The sequence below is a fragment of the Cucumis melo genome, chromosome 5 (assembly GCF_025177605.1).
Source record: "Cucumis melo cultivar AY chromosome 5, USDA_Cmelo_AY_1.0, whole genome shotgun sequence".
NCBI lineage: Eukaryota > Viridiplantae > Streptophyta > Magnoliopsida > Cucurbitales > Cucurbitaceae > Cucumis > Cucumis melo.
The window spans coordinates 5827179-5851096 of NC_066861.1; the positions used below are offsets into that span (position 1 = coordinate 5827179).

The 23918-nt window shown below is 31.4% G+C and overlaps 1 protein-coding gene across 2 annotated transcripts; it reads left to right on the plus strand.

Moving 5' to 3' along the window:
* The first annotated feature begins 13091 nt into the window (after window positions 1-13091).
* Window positions 13092-20703, plus strand: LOC103499436 (glutamyl-tRNA(Gln) amidotransferase subunit B, chloroplastic/mitochondrial). 2 transcript variants are annotated; one of them, XM_051085427.1, is made up of 11 exons: window positions 13092-13559; window positions 13714-13788; window positions 14854-14905; window positions 16480-17147; window positions 17335-17550; window positions 18364-18504; window positions 18611-18814; window positions 19216-19413; window positions 19584-19652; window positions 20184-20300; window positions 20408-20703. In XM_051085427.1, exons 4-11 carry the CDS (start codon window positions 16530-16532, stop codon window positions 20486-20488), a joined length of 1644 nt encoding a protein of 547 aa, XP_050941384.1. In that variant the 5' UTR covers window positions 13092-13559; window positions 13714-13788; window positions 14854-14905; window positions 16480-16529; the 3' UTR covers window positions 20489-20703. The 2 variants fall into 2 exon arrangements, with proteins under 2 accessions (XP_050941384.1, XP_050941385.1); XM_051085428.1 differs by having other exon boundaries at window positions 13092-13514.
* The last annotated feature ends 3215 nt before the right edge of the window (window positions 20704-23918 follow it).

Sequence of the window (23918 nt, forward strand, 5' to 3'; positions counted from 1 at the left end):
TGGGTGTCTCTCGGGATCATCACTTTTTTATGATTGTGTGGTTTGACAAGACTACCAGTCTGTCATAATATTTTATGTTTATGAGTGGTCCGACGGAGTCACTTACAATCCGATTGTCTTAAGTGTTCCTTTGGGTTCACTGAAGACTAGTTTATCTTAGGTGTTCATTTGAGTTCATCGAAGACTAGTTTTGTCCTAGGTGTTCCTTTGGGTTCACCAAAAACCAGATGTGTTTGGATTGAGTTTGTTTGAAAGCGCACCAGTTTAGAGGTACTTCTTTATAAAACTCTAATGGAAAGTTAACATACACCTAGTGGGATTAGTAGTAGATCCCTTACCCGAGTATATGTTTATATTCACTATTTCTATGTTTAATTTTTCAGGTAGAGGTTGAAGAAAGCTGAGAACAAGAAGTGATTGTGACTTGCCATAAGGGAAACTTTTTGTTGCTTCCGCTTTTACTTTACAATTTTGATTTTAGTATTTTGTATTCTTTAATTATTTTTCTTTAAAAATTACATAAAACCCGAACTAGGATTTTATTTTCTAGATTTATTTCTACATACTTTTATTTACGATTTATAAATGAGTATTTGAGATTTTCAATACAAGTTTAGTATTCTTTTCCATTTTGTTAAGAATGTTTTTATTTCTTTTAATAGTAACGACCTTAGTACAAAGAGTTGGGTCGTTACTCAAATACAAAACAAAATAAAATATTCATAAACAAACATAAACCAAAGCATAGGAATATCGAAATTCCCTATTGTAGCCACCTAATTTTGTCCGATATTATTTAAAATTAATTCGATTGCTAGATTAATTTTTACCTTAATTTGGCTATTTTATAATTTTTTGATCAACCAACTTTTGTAAAAAAAAAATGTTATTTAATTACTTTTAAAGTTTTGTGGGTAGTTTTGTTAGAGTAACTAAATCAATTAGTTAGTCTTACTAAACTGAGGTAGGTAGAGAAATACCAAATATGGTAACTTTTTTGAATTTGATTTTGGTTATTAAAGGCTTAATGTCATTTTGATATGAATGCTAAAGTTGGTATTATTTTCAAATTAAAAAAACTAGCCATTTTGAATTTTTAGTCATTTGAAAATTCATTTTTGGCTATAAATAATCCCTTCTTCTTCATCCATGGGGGACACAAAGAACACAACATAAAGAAGAGGCCACAAAAAAAAAAAAAAAAAAAAAAAAAAAAAAAAAGAAACCTAGAAATTTTTATAACCTTCACATTCTCTCTTCTTCATCTAACCTCTATAGCCCCTATCTCTTTTAACCTTCATATCTTCTTAAAAAAACCAAAAATATCTACAACATCTCGTTTATCTTCTCTTTTAGCAATCCCTAAATCTTCATCTTTCTCCCTACAATACCAAAATCCAACACATAAAAAACTCTAACTTAGTTGGAGGTGTATAGTAGGGCTTTGGTCCAATGATCCACACCTCAAACAACAGCTAAGTTTAGTGTGTTGAGATTTTAATCTTTCTTTATTTTTTTTTCCTCTTCTTCTTATTATTTTGTTTATGTTTCCTTCAAAGTTCTTTATTTATTTCTTATTCTTACTATTCTCATTATTTTGTTTATGTTTCCTTCAAAGTTCTTTATTTATTTCTTATTCTTACTATTCTCATTATTTTATTTATCTTTCTTCAAGCTTCCATAGAAAGATGGAAAAAAAAAGGACTTACTGATTAAATGTTTGCTTATTATTTTTGTATTATTTCTCAACTTTTTTTTCTCGTATAATTATTTGTATGTATGTATGTATGTATGTATGTATGTATGTATTTATTTTTATTTATTATTATATCTTTCTTTTGTTAACTTATCGTTAAGCTTTGTTCTCTATATGTTGTATCTTTACTTTTTTATAATTAGCATTTTTTATTTATTTATTTTTCATTTTATAGCATTGATTATTGTTTTTTTAATATTTTCCCATCTTGATTATTGCTTCTTTAATATGTTCTCATCTTTTATATGTTATTTAATATTTTATTTTTCTCTTCTTTTGTGGTCAATTTAATATCTTATTGCTAATAATTGTTTAAATTTGTTAACATTTTAAATTATTTTTCTTTAAAAACATCCGACGAAGGAATATAGAAAATTTGGGAGTCCAATTTTATAGAATTCTTGAGGTGAGGAAATTAATTCTTTGGAAGTCCGAAATTGATCTCCATTATGTTTTTACTAAAATCTCAATATATTATTTTATGTTTGCACAATGCTTCTTTCCTCTTATTTTTATTTATCTATTTTTTTCTGTTAAACCTCATTTTGTTTTCTATTTAAAATTTTCAACTCTTTTTGATTAAAAGTTTTTATGTTTAAAAATCCTTCTAATTTAAAATTCTTCAAGTTTTAAAATATTTCCCAATTTTTTTTAAAAAAAAACATTTAGAAAATTTTCCTTTTAAAGTTATAACTTTAACTTTATGTTTTTTCATACGTTCAAAATTTAATTTATGATTTCATAAGGTTTCTTAATCAATCTTTTCTAATAACTTTTACTGTTTTTCTTAAACAAAATCCTATGACACAATCTAGGAAATTTGGGAGTTTGATTTCCTAGAATTATTCAAGTGAGGATCACATTTTTTGGAGTCCAAGATTTGATTAAAAAAAAAAGGTTTTAATTAATGCTTTTAAAAAATCTTTTTATTAGAATTCTAATAAAAAGATTTCGATAGATTTTGAGAATTTGTAGTAATTTCTCACTTTCTTGAGATGAGAAGATTTTTTCTTCAATCTAGTTTAATTAATGAAATGTTCTCCACTTATTTTATGAGATCATTATTTCAAATATTGGTTTGGAGTAATGAGGGTAAAATAAGACATTAGTTTTAAAAAAAATTAAAGAATATTTTCAATTCAGGATTTGAAATTTGGCCACTGTTTCTAAATAGATGTTGTGAGGTGCTAACAGCTTGCTCATACAAAGATGACTCCCGAACTCAAACTCTAGTTTTTGCATACTAATTTTTTAATAAATTTTATTTAAGAAGTGTTTACTATATTTTGGTGTCCAATCACATCGTAAAAAAGATTGACGGTAACTCCTAATTTGTTTTAAAACTAACCTATTTTAAGGATGTCGGCTGCCTGCGTCGTCTCGAACACGTGGCGATACCTATTAAATGAATGAAGAAAAATAAAGGATGACGATTACCTTTTTTGCAAGTGTTGGATCGCATAGAAGGATAATTTTTTGCAGGAGTGGTGATGTGTAGAAGAAAGAAAGATTATGATCTCTCAAATCATTTCTTTGCCGATAGTTGTTTTAAGGAAATGCATTGTAAAACTAACCAAGGGTATAATGAAAATGTGTTAAAAAATCAAGGGCAAAATAAGAAAGTAAAAATTCTCCTCTATCCTAAAAAAATATGGCAAATCATTTTATTTTATTTCTTTAAAAAAGAAAAGTTACAATTAATAATTGTGAGAATAGATGATGAGAGACTATGGCAAAAAAGGATAAATTGGTCCAAAAAAATTCACAAAACCTAAAAATGAATTAATTTAAAAGTTAAGCTATTCATTAAAATAGATTTGTGATTAAGCCTATTTGTCAAAATCTTTCTAATACATTACTTATTTATTTTACTCTCTAATATATTACTTATTTATTTTACTCTCTAATATATATATATATATATATATATATATATATATATATTTATCAATTTTGTTTCGGAGAAATGTGAGTAATTGAAATTTGGAGGATTAAAATATAATTAAGGTTAATAATCCTCTTATGAAGTTTGGGATTTGTATCTACTTGTTCCTAAAATATAATTAAGGTATTTAAATTTCTAACGTTCTTGTCGAAAGTAGGATTGATGTTCAAAAAATTGACAGTAGGGTTAATATTAATTCGAAAAATCGATGACTTGAATAACTTGATCAACTTAATTTAGAAAATTTTGAACAACTCTGACTAACCCAAATCAAATAGGTTGAGTTCCTTTATTAATCACATTGTTTCAACTGGAAAAAAAACTTACAAGTCGAACAATTGAGTTTTGTCTAAAAAATAGTTACAGCCCTGCATATAAAATACTTGTCACCTGTTTGGAATTTTAGGATTTTAAAGGATTTCAATTCATAAAAGATTTCAAATGAGTTCCGTTGTTTATTACCGCATGAAAGAAAATGATTTTGAAATCCAAAACGACATCAAATCTTGTTTACACTTTAAAACTTTCTTTACCTAAATTTCATAGGATTTAGAAGTAAATAACATAAATAATCTTGTAATTTTCTAATTGGAAATTTTAAATACATTCATATCGATTTTAATAATTAAATTTAAATCATTTCATGAATTTTAAATCAAAAGATTTAAAATAATTTCTTCAACTTGCTCAAATCCAAACGGAGGATGGTTAGTCAAGATCATGTATTATTTAGCCTAAATTGCACCAAAAAAATGTCCCTAAACTTTTTAGTTCGTGTAAAAAATATTCCTAAGCTTTCAAAACTTTCAAAACTTTCAAAAATGCTCCTAAACTTTTAAAAATGTTAAAAAATACGCTTATCGTTAGTTATTGATAGAAACTGTTAAAGTTTTATTTAAAAAATACCTCTAAACTATTGAAATATTTCATAAATATCCTTGAGCTTAAAAAAAAGAAGTTAAAAATACTCCTATTATTTCAAAATTTACACTATTTTTCGCACAAACCAAAATCAAAATTAAAATTTTATGTTACAATCATAATTTTAAATTTATTTGACTATTAACATACAATTGATAAATCACAAACACAACTAATCTCAATAGTTATTGTTCTAATTAAAATATAGTTAATTGTCAAATAAAGAATGTATTTTACTAACAGTGTGATAGTCTGATAGTTTTATCAGTGTGAGATTTTATTTTTATTTGACTAGTTATTGTTTTAATATGTTTTGAGGAGATTTTTTAAAACCTTATAAGATGTTGTGGAATTTTATGTTTCAATCAAAGTTTAAAATATTGAGAATTTTCTCTAGTTATTTTAATATAAAATAGAATTGAAAAATTCATTGAATTTGTTTACTACTTATGTAATAAATCGAAAAAAAGGTTCTAATAAACCGGGAAAAATTGAAACTAAGAATAGAGTTTTTTGACGAACAGGATCAAGAATAATTCATTAGTTTATTATTTCGACACCAGAACAAGAAAAGGAATTTTTCTGGTATCGAATACTAGAAAGATGCATAATTCCTTCTAGAATCCTTTCTTCCCTTCATTTTTTTCTATTCTCCATTTACTTATCTTATTTTTAATATCTACTCTATTTTTATTCTATAACATTTCAATCTGGCACCAGTGACATAATAATCATAATAATACCGCTCCTATTTGTATTGTAAAAAACAAAGAAATAAAGAAGAGGTAAAATAGTCTTTCTGACAATATAATATCCATACTATGACTAGTAATGCATACAAGTAATTACCGAAATAGGGTCGAAAAAGAATATAAAAAAAAACAAGGAAAAAAGTTTTTCATAATTTTTTGATCATACATAATTAAATTATAGAATTGTCAACAAGAATTTGGTTTTTTTTACGAACTTTATTTGATAAATCCCCAGATTTAGAAATTCATTTTGAACAATTGAACCTTCTCAAACTGTTTCTTTTTAAGAACTAAAAAGATTTGTGCCAAAATAACAGATGCAAAAAAGAACAAAAGGCCTTGGACACGTAATGGATCTTGAAGGACGATTTCCACATCTCCCTGACCAAATCCTCCCACATTAGGATTACTCGTTAATGGTTGATCAAGTTTGATGGATTCGCCCTTTGAAACAATAAGTTCTGGTCCTGCAGGGATAATATCAATCACTTGACGCCCATTCGCTGCATCCACTATGGTTATTTCATATTCTTTTTTTTCTTTTCGTATTATTTTGCTTACTATCCCTGCTGCTGTAGTATTATAAACATTATTATTACTCTTACTCCCGTCGGGATAAATTTGACCCCTTCCCCTATTCCCAAAATAAGTGAACATCTTTCTTAGTCACAAGGTCCAGGGAAAGAATAGGAAAGGTGATTTCACTATATTTCTATTATATTTATATAATTGATGTTTATTGTAATGCCCCAAAGTTTCGAGGTACGTTCTCAACATAGTTACTTTATGTTATTGAGAATTTAATTTGTTGGGTGCTAAGTTATCTATGTTTGAAGAGGAAAAGAAAAGAAAAAGGAGAATACAAGTTTTATAATAATATAATATAATATAATATCAATTATATATTATTATTATTATTATACTTTTTTAAACCCTTGCATGCAGCTCCCCATCGCAATCTTCTTCTTCTTCATCGTGTGTACCCAGTCGCCACTGACCTCCCTCACCGTCGACAGTCTCTGTCGTCTCCGTATAACGCCACTCGCTACCGCATCTCTCCCCAAGTTGTCGCCGTTAGCCTCACAACTCCAACGAGCACCCATTCACAACAGCCACCCGACCCTCTTTCTTCTTCTTGTTGTTCTGTCGACCACCGACCATCTCTGTCCTTCTCTGTTCATCGTCGTCGAGCCGCCCTCCGTCAACCCAAGCCAAACATTCGAACCGGTCTCTCCTCCATCCACATTCAACTCGCCTCCGTTGAGCCGCACGTGGGTTCTCCGACAGACTTCTCCACCTTCCTCATCCATCTGTCTAAGCATCTCATTTAGATTTGAACTGTTTCGAGTTTCCTTGCGTTTGCACGCCGCTTTTACCTCATTGTAAGTTGTGTGGTGAGAATTGTGGGTTATGTGGTGGTTATGCTTCGTAGCTATTTTGAGTTGCAATTGTTGGATAAATTAGTTGGTCTAATTGTTGATTCTTGAAGGTGCTTTAGAGAGGTGACGCTTGAATTCTTGGATTACATAACAGGTTGTTTGGAGTTTATTCTCCTCTTACTTGGGTATGTGATAGAATTTTGAAATTTCCATTTTGGTTTAGTAGTTTTGCTTGCTTTAGTGTTTGAAATCTTTATGTTTATGTCTAGGTTGATTCGCTGGACTTTAGTTTGACTAAGGAACATAGCCAAACTTCAGGTAAGGGAATTCTTACTACTGGACTCTATTTGAGATGTAGAACGCAGTGACTAATAGGAATGTTACATTATATTAACTGTACTAGACTGAATGTTGTGTGTTTATGTTGAAAGCATTACTAGTATACACTTTGACTGATTACAGACGATCTGACTGTTATGTATAGTTCATATTTTGTGTTTGAGCTGTTATGTGTAGTCTATGCATATTGATGGGTTGTACTATTGATGTATGGATGTTTAGGTTGTTACGTGTAGTTTGTTTTGATTGATGGGTTGTACTGTTAGCTGAATATAGCCGATGAGATCTGATTGTCTTGTATAGTTTGGGTATTGCTGGATTGTGTTGTCGATCGAATATAGATGATCTGGCTGTCAATTGTACTTACGTATTGATGGTTTATACCATGGAATAGAATTAGATGGTGTAACTGTAATGTATAGTTTAGTTGCATATACTGACTAAGGGTACTGTGACTAACTTAGATTGCTCGACTGATTATGCATAGAGACTGAACTAATAGTTAGGTGTTTTGTATATGACTATCATGGACTATTTAGACTGGACCGAGGGGTAACTATTAATTTTATCCATGGGGTAGCGTACCTTGCAGGCACGGTGTCCTACGGAATCATCACATGTTGTGTATCCTTCGGGATCACTAGACTGAGATGTGTATCTCTCAGGATCACTAGACTGATATGTGTATCCTTTGGGATCATTAGACTGATATTTGTATCCGACGGGACCACTAGACTAATTGATGTATGCATCCTGCGAGATCACTAGATTGTTTTGTTGCTGAGTATCTCTTAATAGGAAGGTAACTGTTATTACCCATAACGAGGCGAGTAGTAGGTCTCTTAGTGGGTATATCTTATACTCACCCTTTTATGTTTAACTTTTTCAGGTAAAGGTAGCGTGCAAGGTAGACCGACGAGGGGCAAGAAGGATTCGTGAATGTCATATGGGGACGCCTTTTTTTTCATGCTTCCGCTAAACGTCTTTAAATTTATTTTTTTTAAGGATTGAAAATGAGTCATGTTTAGGATATTTATTCGTTTGTTTTGTTTTTTTTGATAATTTCCTAGACAACGATATAAATGTCTGAATTTGTTTTGAAATAGGACCCGAAGACAATTTTGTTTTGTTTTTGGATGATTAATGATTTTTAAATAGGTTTTATAAGTTTTATGTTTGAATGGACTGTCCTAGTTGTAAAGTAATGATCGACCTCAGCTTAGTTTGAAAAGTTGGGTCGTTACATTTATTTTTTGTGATTTGTGAATTTTTCTACAATGTAATGAAAATATAAATTTACCCTTTCTATCGATATCAAACCCATGAAAATGTGAAAATATTGATGGAAATTTAAAACAATATTTTTAACTTAAAATTTTGGTTATTATGCTCAGATATTTGGTGAAAAATGGATTAATTGAATTATTTTGAACTTATTTTAAGTTTAAGGGTATTTGTGCAATTTTTAATAACTTTAAGAATATTTTTTAAAGAAAACTTTAACTGTATTTTTTAACCATTTTTGTTAAGTTTTAAGATATTTTTTACACTTTGAAAGTTTAAAAAGTATTTGCCTAATTTGAAAACCCTAAACCCTCGTCTCTCAGCTCTCTCCTCATTGATCTTCTTGGATTTTCTTTATTCAATCATTTTTTGCAATCTTCTCATCTTCACCATGATGGAATACTGACCCAAATATTCTTTTCACCATCAATTGACAAACAGTAAGGGTCTTCTCACTGCTCAAAACTTGTTCTCCCCGCTCTTCTGTTGTTGCACTTCGGTGGAGCTAATCGTAGTAGTAAGAAACCTACAAAACAAAAGCACGTTAATAAACTGGCTAAGTCATGGATCTCACTCTCTTCAAGACATTTTGCTGCTCTGTTCGAATGTGCAAATAGATATCAAGTGTACCATCATCCCTAGATAAAACAACCTTTAAATCATTAGAAGGAAATGCACTAGAACCAACCGGTATACCAACACTCTATAGATACTTGTTTGCTCAAAAAACTAAAGGAAAACAAAATTTGGTAAAGTAAACAAAAAAGGAGAAGTTGAGAGAGATGAGTAAGCTTGAAATATTTGTCGTGTCTAAAATGTGAAGAGAGGTGGGTATGTATGTAATGGTAGGGGGAGACTACCAACAATCGGGTAATAATGACAGTAATTGTTCGATATTATGACGGTCAAAGAAAACAGTCCAAGAGTTACAGACTGCGGCGCATGTGGAGATGTCGGCAAACCCACTTTTACCTATCTTCTTTCCCCTCCCAAAACTTGGGTGCCCCTTGGAGCCTAAACTCATAATTGAAGGTGTGAATATTTAAAGGGGCTTCGATATTGCTAAGATTTTCGACCCTTCTCAACCGACGATCTTCGGTGCTCACCCCTTGCCATTCATCCTATCTTTCAAATTTTACATTTCAACTCGTATCCTCCTTCCTCCTTCCTCATTCCTCATCCTCAATTCTCAATCATCGTTCCTCGTTCTTTGATTATAGATGAGTTTCTTGATTTGATTTGTAGATGAACAAATTTTCTTCTTACTTTTATTTTCAGGACCCATGGGTTTATTGAAAAAAAGGAAAATTTATACATCAAACAATGTTGCAAATACATTTCTTAACCGAATTGCAAATGGATTTTTTTTAACACTAATGGGTTTCTTGACAAAAAAATCTAAGTTTGAAAAATTTATACATTAAGCGTTCTTCCTTAATCAGATTGCAATTGGTTTTCTTTTGTTTTTTTAAGATTGATGGGTGTCTTAGAAAGCAAAGAGTATGGTCACTGATAGTCCTCCTAAGTAAGAACAAAAGTATCAAAATGATGGAAATGGTCCTCCTAAGTAAGAACAAAAGCATTAAATTGATGAAAATGGTGTATGTTGAAGGAAATAAGAAGTGAGAGAAAAAGATAGTTTGATAGAAGAGAAAAAAAAAAGGAGAAGAAGAAGCTAATAACAATAAAGGGAGGAGAGAACGAAAAAGACTACTGGAGTCAACTAAGTAATTTTACCCGGCAGGCCAAAGATCGTATGTCTTCAAAATTTAGGCCTAATATCATTTGCACCCCTCAAAATAAGGCATCCGGACAGAAAGAAAGCCCATGGATTAGCTTTAGGTAAAATGTGAATGAAAATATTTTCTTCAAACGCATGCAGTGTTTATTTCCCTTTTATTTGGAACGCAAACAATTGAACTGATAACTGGGCAGCTCCCTTTGAAATTTTAGTAAGCCGCAAGATAATAGAGTAACCGATGTTTCTTTAAGCGAACCACCTCGTCGAAACTTTGAACAGGTCACGCCGGCGGTAGGTTTTTATTTTGGTTAATCGTCTTGATTTCTTTAATCATGTCTTTTATTCGATGAGTGCTTCTTAATTTGGTTTCAATTGCCTTAAAACTTTGAAATTTTTCATTCGGTTTCTTCATTTTTGTAAGTCCACATTTCGTTTTCCTTTTATTTATTTTATTATTTTATAAGTTGTGAAAAAACAAGTTTGAATCCAAATTTTTTAAGTTCTACGAAGGTTAAGTCATTGTGATAAGAAAATTGGAATAAATTCACTTTGAAATAAGTGGAAATTTTATTAAACTAATTCAGAACACGTGCATTACACGTAAAATTTGTCATTTTATTTTAGTATATAAAAATAGTGAGATTTATATAAATAGTATAATATGAATTTGTATTCAAATATAGTAGATTCTCATATTGTATAATTAAGATAGTTGTGTGGTCTCATATTATTTGAACATATATAACTTTTATGAACATGAAAGTAAACACACACAATTATTTAAATAATTAAAAACATATATAAAAAATAAACTAATCTAATGTGGTTAATTTGTAAAGGTGTAAATTAAAATCATGCATTATATTTCGCATCTCAATGAGGAATAATTTCATCGTAACAAACTTTCAACAACAACCAAATTAAAACTTTAATGTGAAAATCAAAACTCATTTCAGAGCTTAATTAACGTTAAATTTTCATTTTCGACATTTTCATAACTCTTCGAGGCTCACCATTTTTGACAACCTCATAAGATACCTTTCTTCAAATTTGACACTACTAAACTGTTAGTAATTTGTCATAATCGATCACTCTTTGATCTTAAACCTTTCTTCATTATTCTACATAAAAACAAAGAAATTTTTAGAGGATGAGTTGAAAAAGAAAAAGAAACAAATTATGAAAGAAAAAAATGTTTTTATATAAAAAGAAACGTTGACTTTACGTAATGAGAGATTTAAAAGATTATAAAACATTATATTATTGGTGTAAGACCATTATATAAAATAATTTTAAAATATGTATGGAAGCCAAAATGATTGATACCTTAAGTTTGACAACAAAGCATATATACATCTCTTATTAATGCAAAAATATTGCTATATATTCTTGAAAAAAAATTGAGAAAATGAATTGAGGAAAAAAAAACCAAATACACAACAAACAAATTAACATAAACAATAAACAAATTAAGAAAAATGAATTAAGATTTTGGAAAAAAATTAGTATAGGATAACCCTTTAGTTAGAAGTTGAAGGGATTGCATAACTTTTGAAATTTCGTTATTAAATATAATTAAATGTAAAATCATTAATTATTTAATTAAATAAAATAAAAAAACTTTTTGCATTATAGTATTTGATCTTCTAACCTTTCTATTTTTTTTATTGTTCAGTAATCTTATACCACTTATTTAAAATATCGTTTTTATTAATTTAAATGTGCATAACTCTTAAAATTCCGTTATTAAGTATACTATCGAATCCTTAAATAGTATAATATAAATGTAAATGGTTTGCATAAATAATGTCCAATCTATAAACCTGAATCCTTCTCGGGCCAATTAGAAGGTGGGCCATTCAGTTCTTTTAAGGGAACAACCTACCCTACTATCCCAGAAGTGGGTAGGAGTGAATTACGTGTTGCACTCTATGTCCCTAGCTATTCACTCGATCTTATCCCTGAAATGAGAGGCTTATTAGGCCAACGAGGATGAGCTGCCCTCACCTATGCAGATTTAAGGATACTACCGAATGAACAGAAGTCCATAGTTAGCTCAGGATTAAGATCAAGTTACCTAGGTCATTATAATTGAAATAGTCAATTTATATAATTAATTAACGACGTTATAATTAAAAGTGACTATTTCGTGGTTCCAGTCTTATGCAAACCATTTACATAGGATGCCCCCACTCCCATGTCTTCACATGAACGATTTAGGATTACACCGTTTATACTAACTATGGAGCGGGTCGCATCCATAGTGTTTTTCCAGAATAAGGCGCCCAACCTTATTCATACACTATAGACCATTTGGGCTATTTACTCGAACTTAATCTATGCTTATGTTTCTATATAAAGTTCAAGTATATTTACAAACTTAGTAAAACAGCCTCAGGACCTTAATTTATTGGTTTTAAGATTATAGCATTCAATAACAAACTTATCGAATCAAATAACAAAGTACGAGTTTTATGACATAAATTCCAATAAACTCCCACTTGGATTAAAACTCCAGTAGGATAAACAAAGTTAGAATTTTAACCAGAGAAGAATATATGAGTACAATAAACAGATATATATATATATATATATATATATATATATATATATATATATATATATATATATATATATATATATATTAAACTATGACACATTCCCAATAATTAATTATTTAATTAATATTTAAAAATTCAAATAAAAAACTTTATGCATTATAATATTTTATCTTCTAACTTTTTTACTTATTTTTTATTAAATAATTAATATTTAATTTTCTTAAATAATAGAAGAGAAATAATACTAACTAATTATAAATACAATTAAATGAATTGAAAATATCAATTACAATAAAACAAAGGGTAACTAAATAAATTCAACTTTTTAAAGGGGCAAAATGAAGAAAAGTTTCTCAATATAGACTTTTATATATAATATAAATATTCGAAAAGAATGAAAATAGAGGCAGAAAGTAAGTTTAATTACGAGTGAGGGGCATAATAGTCGTTTCCTTTCCCTTTCTCTTATCCTTCCTCATACTTGTAGAGCACATAGACCGCCCTTCACGAAGTATCTTGCGCTGCTTCACCCGTCTCTTTCTCTCCTACAGCCGACGCCATCACCCAATCGACCACGTGCGTCGCTCGACTCATCGGACGACGACTGCACGCAGACGTAACCCAGCCGACACTCTTACGTCTCTCTTTCGTGCGTCAGCCACGACGCACTCCAGTCACGGTGTGACTCGCGGATGCCAACCCAGCCGCCGTTGCGCCGCTCAACTCGCCGAACGACGACCACCCCCACGTCGAACCCTTCGCAGGTCACGCAAATTTGAAGTTGTTGGGCTCTATCGACGTTGTTCTGTCCGAGTTCCTCCAAGGACTAGTTGACAGTTGAGTTGTCCAGCAGCTAACCATCTTTCGCCGTCGTTTCACAAGTAGAATCACCGCTAACTTCGTTCTTTTTCAACTCCTTTCCAACTCCCTCTTGTTGGGATAATTTTCTTTGTTTTAGTTGGATTTCCTGAAGATTTCGACTATCCATTTGATTTGACTTAGATTTTCACAATACCCATCATGTTTCGATATCAGATTTGGATTCTTGGACAATTTGGCGCCTGTCCAACCATTAGGGAGCTCGGAATTGGGTTTCTTGGCACAATTTGTGTAAGTTTCTAAGCTTTTTTGGAGCGGGAGCTGAGTACACATTTAACTTTAATGATAATATGGAGTAATCCTTGCTGTTGGATGCTTAATTTCAAATTTAGAAGGTAGCTAGGGTGCTGTCCTTTGAAGTTAAGGGTACTTTATTAATAAGGTTTGGAATAGTTTTATTAAACTTTCTTAGAGCTTTCTTGAATACCCATTAAGTTTAAGCATTAAAATAAAATTACTCATAATAGTTGAAAGGTCAAAATGGACTTTTCATTAACTTTGGAGTTTGCTCGGGTGTTATCTCTATAAGCTCGAAACATAAAATGGTTTTAGGTACTAGATTCGAATTTAGAAAGCCGTTAATGTGTTGTCAAGGTGATTTCGACAAGCTTTCGATAAGGTTTAAAGTAAATCTAGTGACTTCTCTCATAGTTCTGGAATACCCATTTAGTTTTAGCATGAACTTGATTTTACCATATTGTTTTGTGGAGAACTTGGAAGCATTGATCAACCGTTTAAGGTCGTTGTAGACAAGTTTGGGTAAGTTTTCTTTGTATTTGACTTGTTACATTGGTATTAAGATTGTTAATGGATCTAAGCCTTTAAGGTATGGATATTGGATATAAGAGCATATGGATTTAAGAAACGAATTAAGTTTAAGTGCTTGTAGTGTTAGGAGTTTAAATCGAAGTTTAAGGGTCCAAAAGTGAAATTTTAGCCTAAACTAAAGAATTTGGGGAATAGTTCAATCTAAATCTTAGGAAGTGCTCAAGATTGTTGGTTTCGTGTTGATATAACGGATATAAATCCTAAAACATCATCGATAGTGGAGAAAAAAGTGTATCCACATAATAGACCAATTGAGCTTGAACTAAGTTGGATGCTCATTGGGTTAAGTATTTAGATTTCAAGTCTAGGGGTTCATAAGTGAAAAGTCTAGTCTAATCTAATGCGAATTAAGAATTTAGGGACTTTAGAAATATAAAATAGTTTGAGTTGGTCTTATGAAGTGATTTGAAGATTGTTTTGTCGTCTTGCTTTGTGAAGCTAACTGATAGATCTTAATCTTTGTTTCAGGCCAAATTGAAGTAGGGAAAGCGTATAATCTTGGGGGATCGAGTCATTGATAGTGAGTGGCTCATTTTCAAGCTTTCTTTGTATTTATACATGTTATTTTATGATATCGCTTGGAAACTACCATGACTTGAACTTTTTATGACTACATTTTCATTTTTGTTTAAACGATGTGTTTACTCATCATGATTTCAATAATGTATATTGCTTGGATTTCATAAAATATGTGTTGATCGTTAAGGATTGAAAATGACTTTATGAAAATATATTTCTGACCATGTTTGGCTTTTAAACATGAAATATGTGATTTTTATGAATGTTGGTGATTACTCTAAAGGCTATTGAATGTGTTTCCGTAAGCGCATCTACGGTTGTTAGGGGATTCCAAGGTTAAAAGAGGCCATGATCGGAGATTTTGGAACCTGAGCCTAGGTGAGGACATGGATGGAGGATGTGATTTTGGTTTTGGGTCTAGTTTAACCCATGGTGGGTGGCTCAATGTACACATAAGAGTAGGTATGGAGATTGTTACTGTGGTAGGCGCTAAGTATGCGTGAGCTCAGTTTGGCTGTGTGTTTCCTTATGGATATGGATCACATGTGAGCTATTCTCGGCCGTGTATTTAGTATGCTATAATGGTGGGATTGGATGGAGGTTGTTACTATGGTAGGTGCTAAATATGCGTGAGCTTAGTTTGGTTGCGTGTTTCCTTGTGGATATGGATCACTTGTGAGCTTTTCTCGACCGTGTATTTAGTATTATACCATGGTCGGATTGGATAGAGGTTGCTATCGTGGCGGATACTAAATATGTGAGCTAGGTTTGGCTGCATGATTCCTTGATCATGTGCGAGCTATTCTTGGCCGTATATTTAGGTGCCTTGCCATGGTTGGATTGGGTACAAGTTGTTGGCTTGACTTGTGATTTATAGTATTATGTGATGATGACATTTTAATTATTATTTCATTATCGATGCATATTTACACATTCTCAAAAGCATGTTTTACGAGCTTTTACTTTTAAAAACTTCACTTAGTGAGTTTTAGCTCACGTTTTTCAATGCCTCCCAAGGTAGCAGTCAAGGTCCAATCTTTCTGTTGAGCTTCCCATCACCATTTGTAGATTATCATTTTTCTATGTATGCACTAATGTTTTATATTACTTCGCGAAGTAGTTAGAAGTAGCGAGGGTCATGCTATGGATATGTGTTTTAGAGATTTATTAATGGACCGTAATTCTTTTGTAACTAAATATCTAGTTTGGCTATAAACTCTGCTTGAGACTCTCTAGAACGGAATAGTCTGGATTAGTTTGTGGTGAGACATACTGGATGTGATTTTGAGTTTAAAGATTGCTTATATATAAAAGTGAAAATTTCTTCCCCTTTCAGGTTTGGCCAACCCATATTTTAGGGGAGATGCTACCAAAATTTTGTAGAATTTTAGATTGTTCTATAGAAGTTTAAGTTGAATAATGTTGGTTTCAAAAAGCGTTTTCATGCCATGATCTAGGTTAGGAGGGAAAACCTAGAATGAGGTGTAACAAGTCTTACCTCTTTTATTAAGTTGTTTTCAGTTCTCAATGTTTTTCTTTTCTTCATATCCAATCCTTTCTTTCAATGTTTTGCAGGTGCGTTTCTTTAAACTGTTGATGCTGGAGGATTATTAGGGACTACAAGAATGGCATTTATAGGAATGAGAAGCATTCAAACTCTACCACTGTTGTTTCACCCTGCTGTTTTGTTTTCAAGAAGGAAGAAAATTATGTATTTCTCTGTGAAAGCCTCACAATCCCAAACAGCTACTCAAGAAAAGCAAAGACCTATAGCCATTTCACCACATTTTGATAAACAGATTATTGATAAAATATCTAAGGATTATGAAGCAATTATTGGCATCGAAACCCATGTCCAGCTCTCCACTCTCACCAAAGCCTTCTGTAGCTGTCCTTACAATTATGGTTCTTCACCAAACACTAATATCTGCCCTATTTGCATGGGGCTTCCTGGTGCCTTGCCTGTTTTGAACTCAAAAGTGATCGAGTCTGCAGTGAAATTGGGTCTTGCACTAAACTGCAGTTTATCTTTCAACTCAAAATTTGATAGGAAACAATACTTTTACCCAGACCTTCCTAAGGGATATCAAATATCTCAGTTTGATGTCCCAATTGCAAGTGGTGGTTACATTGATCTCGATCTTCCTATTGAGTATGGTGGGGGGCATAGGCGATTCGGTATCACCAGGGTTCACATGGAAGAGGATGCAGGGAAGCTGCTTCACTCTGAAAGTGGAAGCTACTCTCAGGAAATGACTTTGTATCCCTGATCTCATAGTTATATGATCTTAATTCCAAACAAATATTTTAGCGTATGGTCTTAGCACACCTGCACTTGGATCAAGTTTATGACCAGTTTCAATATATGAATTTTATTAATGTTGAAACTTTTTGTCCTTGGCTGGAAGTTTGATTGTTTTAAGTTATTTTTCTCAGGTTGACTTGAACAGAGCAGGAGTGCCATTGCTTGAGATTGTTTCTGAACCTGACATGAGAACTGGGATTGAGGCTGCGGAGTATGCTGCAGAATTACAGAGGTTGGTTAGATATTTGGGTGTAAGTAATGGAAACATGCAAGAAGGTTCTCTACGGTGTGATGTGAATGTCTCAGTCCGTCCTATTGGGCAGTCACAATTTGGAACAAAGGTAGCTTAATTTTCTTACAAGTATTGTTTCTCTGCAGTAATTGGTAATTGGAAAACACGTCGGGACTGTTTGGTCCACAGTGGATTTAATATGTTCGTTAGGAAGTATGTGGTTGTGGTGTGAAGTTGTAAGATAGATTTTCTTGTTAAATGTTAGAAGTAGACAAAGGTGGGAAGATGAAGTTACTCTAAATGTGCGAACTTTAATAGTAAACATTGAAGTTGAGTTGATTAACATCAACTTAAGAAGTTGGTCAAACGGCCCCTCGAGTGTTTTATGATTTGGTATGTAGTCCCCATTACCATAAATTTGCAAGAATGTAGTTGAATCCTTACAAATTGTAGAAGCATGTTTGTTGGATGTCCTTGAAGGGACTCGATCAACATCCTTTTCCTTTCATAAGTTTTAGATGAATGGGTGGTTGATGATAAATTGTTCTTAGCTTCTTTATAAATACCATTATCAGCAACTAATGATTAGCTACTTTGATTCAATTATTATAGCACCTACTGGCTGAACTTATGTTTGTGAAATTATGTATGATTATTTTCATTGATCTATTGATCAAAAAGTCTTAAATTTATAGTAGTTTGTTTAAGTTCGCTAGGAGGTGAGCAGTTGTAGGGAAGGAGGGTCTGTTTGTAAAGAGGTAGACAAAATGTGAGAGTAAGAAGAATTTACTGGAGAGTAGTAGAAATATAAATGCAGGATCTTTGTATTTTCTATCGAGTCTATGTTCTTTCTTTTGACTAAGAACCAGTTTTGGTATTGTGTGGTCTCATTAAATATTTAGTCACACTCGTTGATTTTCAGGTGGAGATAAAAAACTTGAACTCATTTTCATCAGTGAGCAGAGCAATTGATTTTGAAATTTCAAGACAAGTGCTTCTCCACAGTCAAGGCCAAAGTGATCAAATTGTACAGGAAACCAGACTCTGGGAAGAAGGCGCCCAGGTTTTTCTTAGGTTTATGTATCCTATCCTTTTATAATCAGGCATAACTTAGGATGGTTCTTTCTATTCCTATCCACTCATGTGCTCACGTGTGTATTATTGCTTAGAAAACAATTACAATGAGGAAAAAGGAAGGACTTTCTGATTATCGATATTTTCCAGAGCCTGATCTCCCAGAAGTCATCCTCACAAAAGAATATGTTGATAATATTCATGATTCTTTGCCTGAACTTCCAGAAATGAAGCGTAGAAGATATGAGAGCATGGGCCTGAGCATGCAGGATGTACTTTTCCTGGCAAATGACATTAGTGTGAGTTACTAGAGAATTTCTACTACACACTCAATAAGTTGGTTTTGGGTATTGCAATGTAACTATGTTGTAAAAGGGAATTGAAGGTAAGGATAAATATAAAGTTTTTACAACACCAACCATTTTATTAAGTCTTGTTACATCTTGTAGAAATAAGGCAGGAGCAGAACAATACCTAATATAAGTAAAGATTTCTGTCTTCAAAAGAAATCTCTTGAAAAAGGAGCAAACTTCCGCAGCAAATAGAGGCAAAGAAAAACTTTTTAGTTTAATCAGAAGGATTGCCTCTACAATTTATCTTTTCTATTCGTGGTACTTTTGTGTTCTTGAGTTCCAAAAAATCATGAAGAAAACAAGCTAAAGTTCAAAGAACAATTTTTCTAAGCTGTTTGACATTGTAGGTGGCTGAGTTTTTTGATGCAACTATTGCAAGAGGGGCCGAAGTGAAGCTGGCTGCTAATTGGATAATGGGTGATATTGCTGCGTACATGAAAAATGAGAAGTTGACAATAAACGACATAAAGCTCACTCCTCAAGAGCTTGCTGAATTGATCGCTTCAATAAAAGGCGGTACTATTAGTGGAAAGATTGGGAAAGAGGCAAGTTTTTCTTCTTGCATACGGGATTCAAAATGTTTTTCATAGTGTTACTGGCATTCTAAATTTGATGATTGATTCTAATCTAAATGTTAACATCTTTTCCTTCTAATAAGATGACAGATTTTCATCCGCCGTCTTGTTGATGCATTTTCTTTTCATATGCTGTATAGATTCTTTTTGAGTTGCTAGCTAAAGGTGGAACTGTGAAGGGGTTGATTAAAGAAAAGGATTTGGTTCAGGCAAGTTGTTTATTATCAAAAGTTGATTGTCAATTGTTTTCCCTCGACTCAAATTATCTTTCATGTTAAATGTTGAGTGGCAGAATTGATTGCTTATTGAGTGGCTAAATTGATTGCTTATTGAGTGGCTAAATTGATTGCTTTCTGGACTTAACTGTGTCTGGCTAGAGAAATAGTTTAAACACTTCCCCTCGAGAATAATTTGTATTGTGTAGTATTGCTTAACGTACTATTTGAGCTCAGTTTACCTCAAAAAATATACTGCCGTAGTTCTTCAGCAAGGATTATATATATAGTTCAATGAACAAGAGCCCCAAAGAATTTTACTTTGATGCAAGTTGGAGCCTTTTTATTGCAGATCTATTAATTCTAGATATTGTAGTGGCGTTGGGGGAAGCTAGAGTAGCTTAGACTAATTGTTAAAAGGAATGAAGCCAATGGATAGCTGTTTTATATTTTACTTAATAATGACAATAAGATATGAATAACTAACCGCAAAGATCATTGATTCTGGCTGTTTTATAATCCCAGATTGCAGATCCTGCTGAGATAGAAAAAATGGTGGAAAAAGTATTGGTAGAGAATCCGAAGCAGCTTGAGCAATATCGTGGGGGCAAAACCAAGTTGCAAGGCTTTTTTGCTGGCCAGGTGAAAGTCTAAGTCTAGTCAAAACTTGATTTATCACCATCGCAAATTGGCCCTGACTGATTTTCGTTTTTCCTGTCACTTATCGAAACAATAATCTATTTTTGCAGGTAATGAAAGCATCCAAAGGTAAAGCAAATCCAGGGCTTCTAAACAAGATCCTCCTGGAGAAATTGAATGCGAAAAGCTGATGATTTTGTTCAATGGGTACGTATAATTTGTTGAGATTTGGGTTGCTCCAGACAACGATGACTGTAAAATATTGGAGCAGATTTCAGTCTTGGTCTCCCCTTCTCAAAAGTTTTGTTATTTCAATAATTTAATATAATTAAATGATCATTAATTTATTTTCATTTATTTGTTTGTAAAATTTATTTAACTAATAAAAATCAAAATTTTTGACTTACATTTATGACATTATTTATGTGCAAGTGTGAAGTGGAGAGTTTTTATTTAAAGATTCTATTTACAAAATTTATGTAAGAATGTAGTACTATTTAAACAAATAATCAGTTAATTTTTGTTTCAATTTATAATCTATGGGGGAATTAATGTTAACAAAATGTAAAGTTGTAATAGTTCTTCAAATAAAAAATAAGCAATCTTTTATGTCATCTTAATGAATATTAACTATTTATAATTATATTTTGTTAGATTGAGAGATAACAATGTTAATATATGAGATAGATGAATTTATGGACGAGATTAGAAAGGGAAGAAACTTGGGATCGATAGAAAAATAGAAAAACATATAATGAAGGAACACATACATATTTTTAAATATGTGTTTTTCCAACATTTTCACTTTTAAATAATTGAAAATAATAAATTTTAATAAGAGATTTAGAAGTCATCTACGAATAGGTGTGGAGAGAAAAAAATCAACAAAAATCATAATTATGTTCACAAAATATACATAACAATTATAATTATGTCCATTGTGTTAATGAACATATAAGAAATAAACCACCAACTTTGTTTCGTACTAGAACATCTATATCGACCCATGTACTGGAACATTTATGTTTGAGTAATTGAACCTTGAGAAGAAAATCTTCTTCATGAAAATAACCCATGCTAAGATAGCAAGAGAGAAGAAATTTGTAGTTTGATTAAAAAATGAAAAGAAAAAATGATAAATGTTATAAAAATGAAGAAGATCAAAAGTTTAGAGTAAATGAAAAGTTATGCATATAATTATAAATTTGAAGGATATCAAAAATTTAATCGATATATTGAAGATATTTATGAGTGTATGAATTTAATGTTTGTTAGTGGTGTTTAATATTTGGGGTTTTAACTACAAAGGCCTAAATAGGACTACTATATTACAAGATGGGCCCATACTAATCCAATTTTTCAAAAATATCCTAATAGACTTGTATTTTACACAAATATAGAGCCCAAATGACAAATTTACACATCTTTATTAGTTATAATATATTAAAAAAATAAAATAAATAAGGAAAGTGGACCATCTAAGCAAAAAACAGTAAGTCGTGGGAACCGTTTTGGTATTTTCAGACTTTGGGCAAAAATTCCTTCATAGAAAACTTTCATTCTTCATTTCCATTTCTTCACGAAAAAAGCAGAGGATAGAATTTGTGTGAAAATATATGCAGTGAAGAAGACGCTTTCTGACGGTCGACTGAAGCAGAGAACTTTGGAAACTATTTCGGCAAATATTTCCAGTAAGTGAGGATTTATGTTTGTATACGAAATGTGATTGTGTATATTTAGTAGATTGAACATATTATAATGTTATGAGATTGAAATCGAATAAAATAAATATCTTGAGTTTGATTGTGAACAAATTAGGGTTTCTTCTGGAGCAGACGAGTAAAATTTCGATTGTGCAAGACCCTTGAAGGGATAAGACAACAAAATATTTAACAAAGACCTTACTCGATTTAATAAGGATTTTGAAAATAATATTACATTGGCAAAAAAAAAATACAGAAACTAATTTCTATAGCTAAGCATGCTATATAAAAATACAGAGAAGGAAGAATAGGGAACTTATATTCGTTGATGATTCTGGATCTAACAATCACCAATTTTGGGGAACCACCACTTGGAGTTTTTCCTATTATTTGAGAATGAAATTTTGGTTTGTGTAAACCAAAATTTGAAGAAGAACTTACGCATGTTGACGACTCTGAATCTACCAAACGTCAATTTAGGGCACTACCACTTTGGAAACCTTCCTATTCTCTTGATTGAGATGATTTGTGGGAATCAAGTTGGAAGATGGAATTTTTCCAGAGAGAAAAAATCTTTCACAGAGAATTAGAGAGTGCAAAAATCACAGAACTCTTCAACTTTTGTTATGCAGATAACTACCTCTTCTTAGGACGAAAGAAGTGGGAAGTTAAGAAAAAATTTGGAAAAGTGGAAAAACCACTCACGTTCCCTATTAATTTAATAATAACTTATTTTTATTAAAATAATATTAATATTATTTAATTAAATAATTAATTAAATATGATTTAATTAATATTTCATTTAAAGCATATTTAAATGAATATCTCTCACCTAACCTATAGTTTTAATTTAATTAATTTAATTAAATAAAATTAAACCAAACTATTAATTAATTCTCAAATTAATTAATTGTTAAATTAAATATCAAATATTTAATTTAATCCAAATTTGAATTATACTCAAATATAAATTTCTCTCGTAACATATAGTTTTAATATATATCATATACACATTAAATTTTAACCTATAGTTTTAATATGAATCTAATTCACATTAAATTAATATTTGAACTTATTCAAATATTTTATTTTCTCATAAATTAATTTTGAATCGTATCCAAAATTAAATTTATATAATAAAGTCTAATTAAAATATAAACTTTATATTATAATGTATCATTATACATTATATTAATTCCCAAAATAGATTTGAACATTTCAAACTTCAACCAATATAAATAAAACTCATTACCCTTTACGAGCTAGGAAGGGGACTTAATAGACCTACAGATCAGAAGCTATAACGATATAAGATTAATTGGCTAAACTCATCAACCACATTAATCAATATTTGTTAACTGTGTGTACAATTCACTAAAGACTCACATGAACTCTTCTCACTGTAGATATATTTCTATGTCCACGGATATAGATAATAACAGTAAGTTAGTCCTTCACAAGTGTTCGTAACACCAGCTGGGTCAAATTGCCGTTTTACCTCTAGGTTACTTATAGTCCTTAAATACCAGTGCTACTCTAATGAACAACCTATTTATGGTGCCAATATAAGAAAGACTCAGGTCAGGAGTATCAATAGTGCCAATATAAGAGATGTTTATACAATTTTCATTAGCAACATAAATTGAAGGTAAAGATTTAGCAGAACTAGAAGTAGTCATAAAAGAAAAATCAGATGTCATATGATTACAACAGACAGAGTTAAGATGTCATCCATTACCTGGTGAGACAGAAAGAGAAGAGAAAGATGATGAAATTAACTGATTTAATAAGCTCTAAAGGTCACTTGTATGAGGATTGGTGGAGGTGGAATCATTTGAGGCAGTAATAGCAACAACAAAGGAGGAACCATGTTTATTAAAGTTCCTTGTTTTTGTAGAAGAACCTGAAGGTCGAGGTG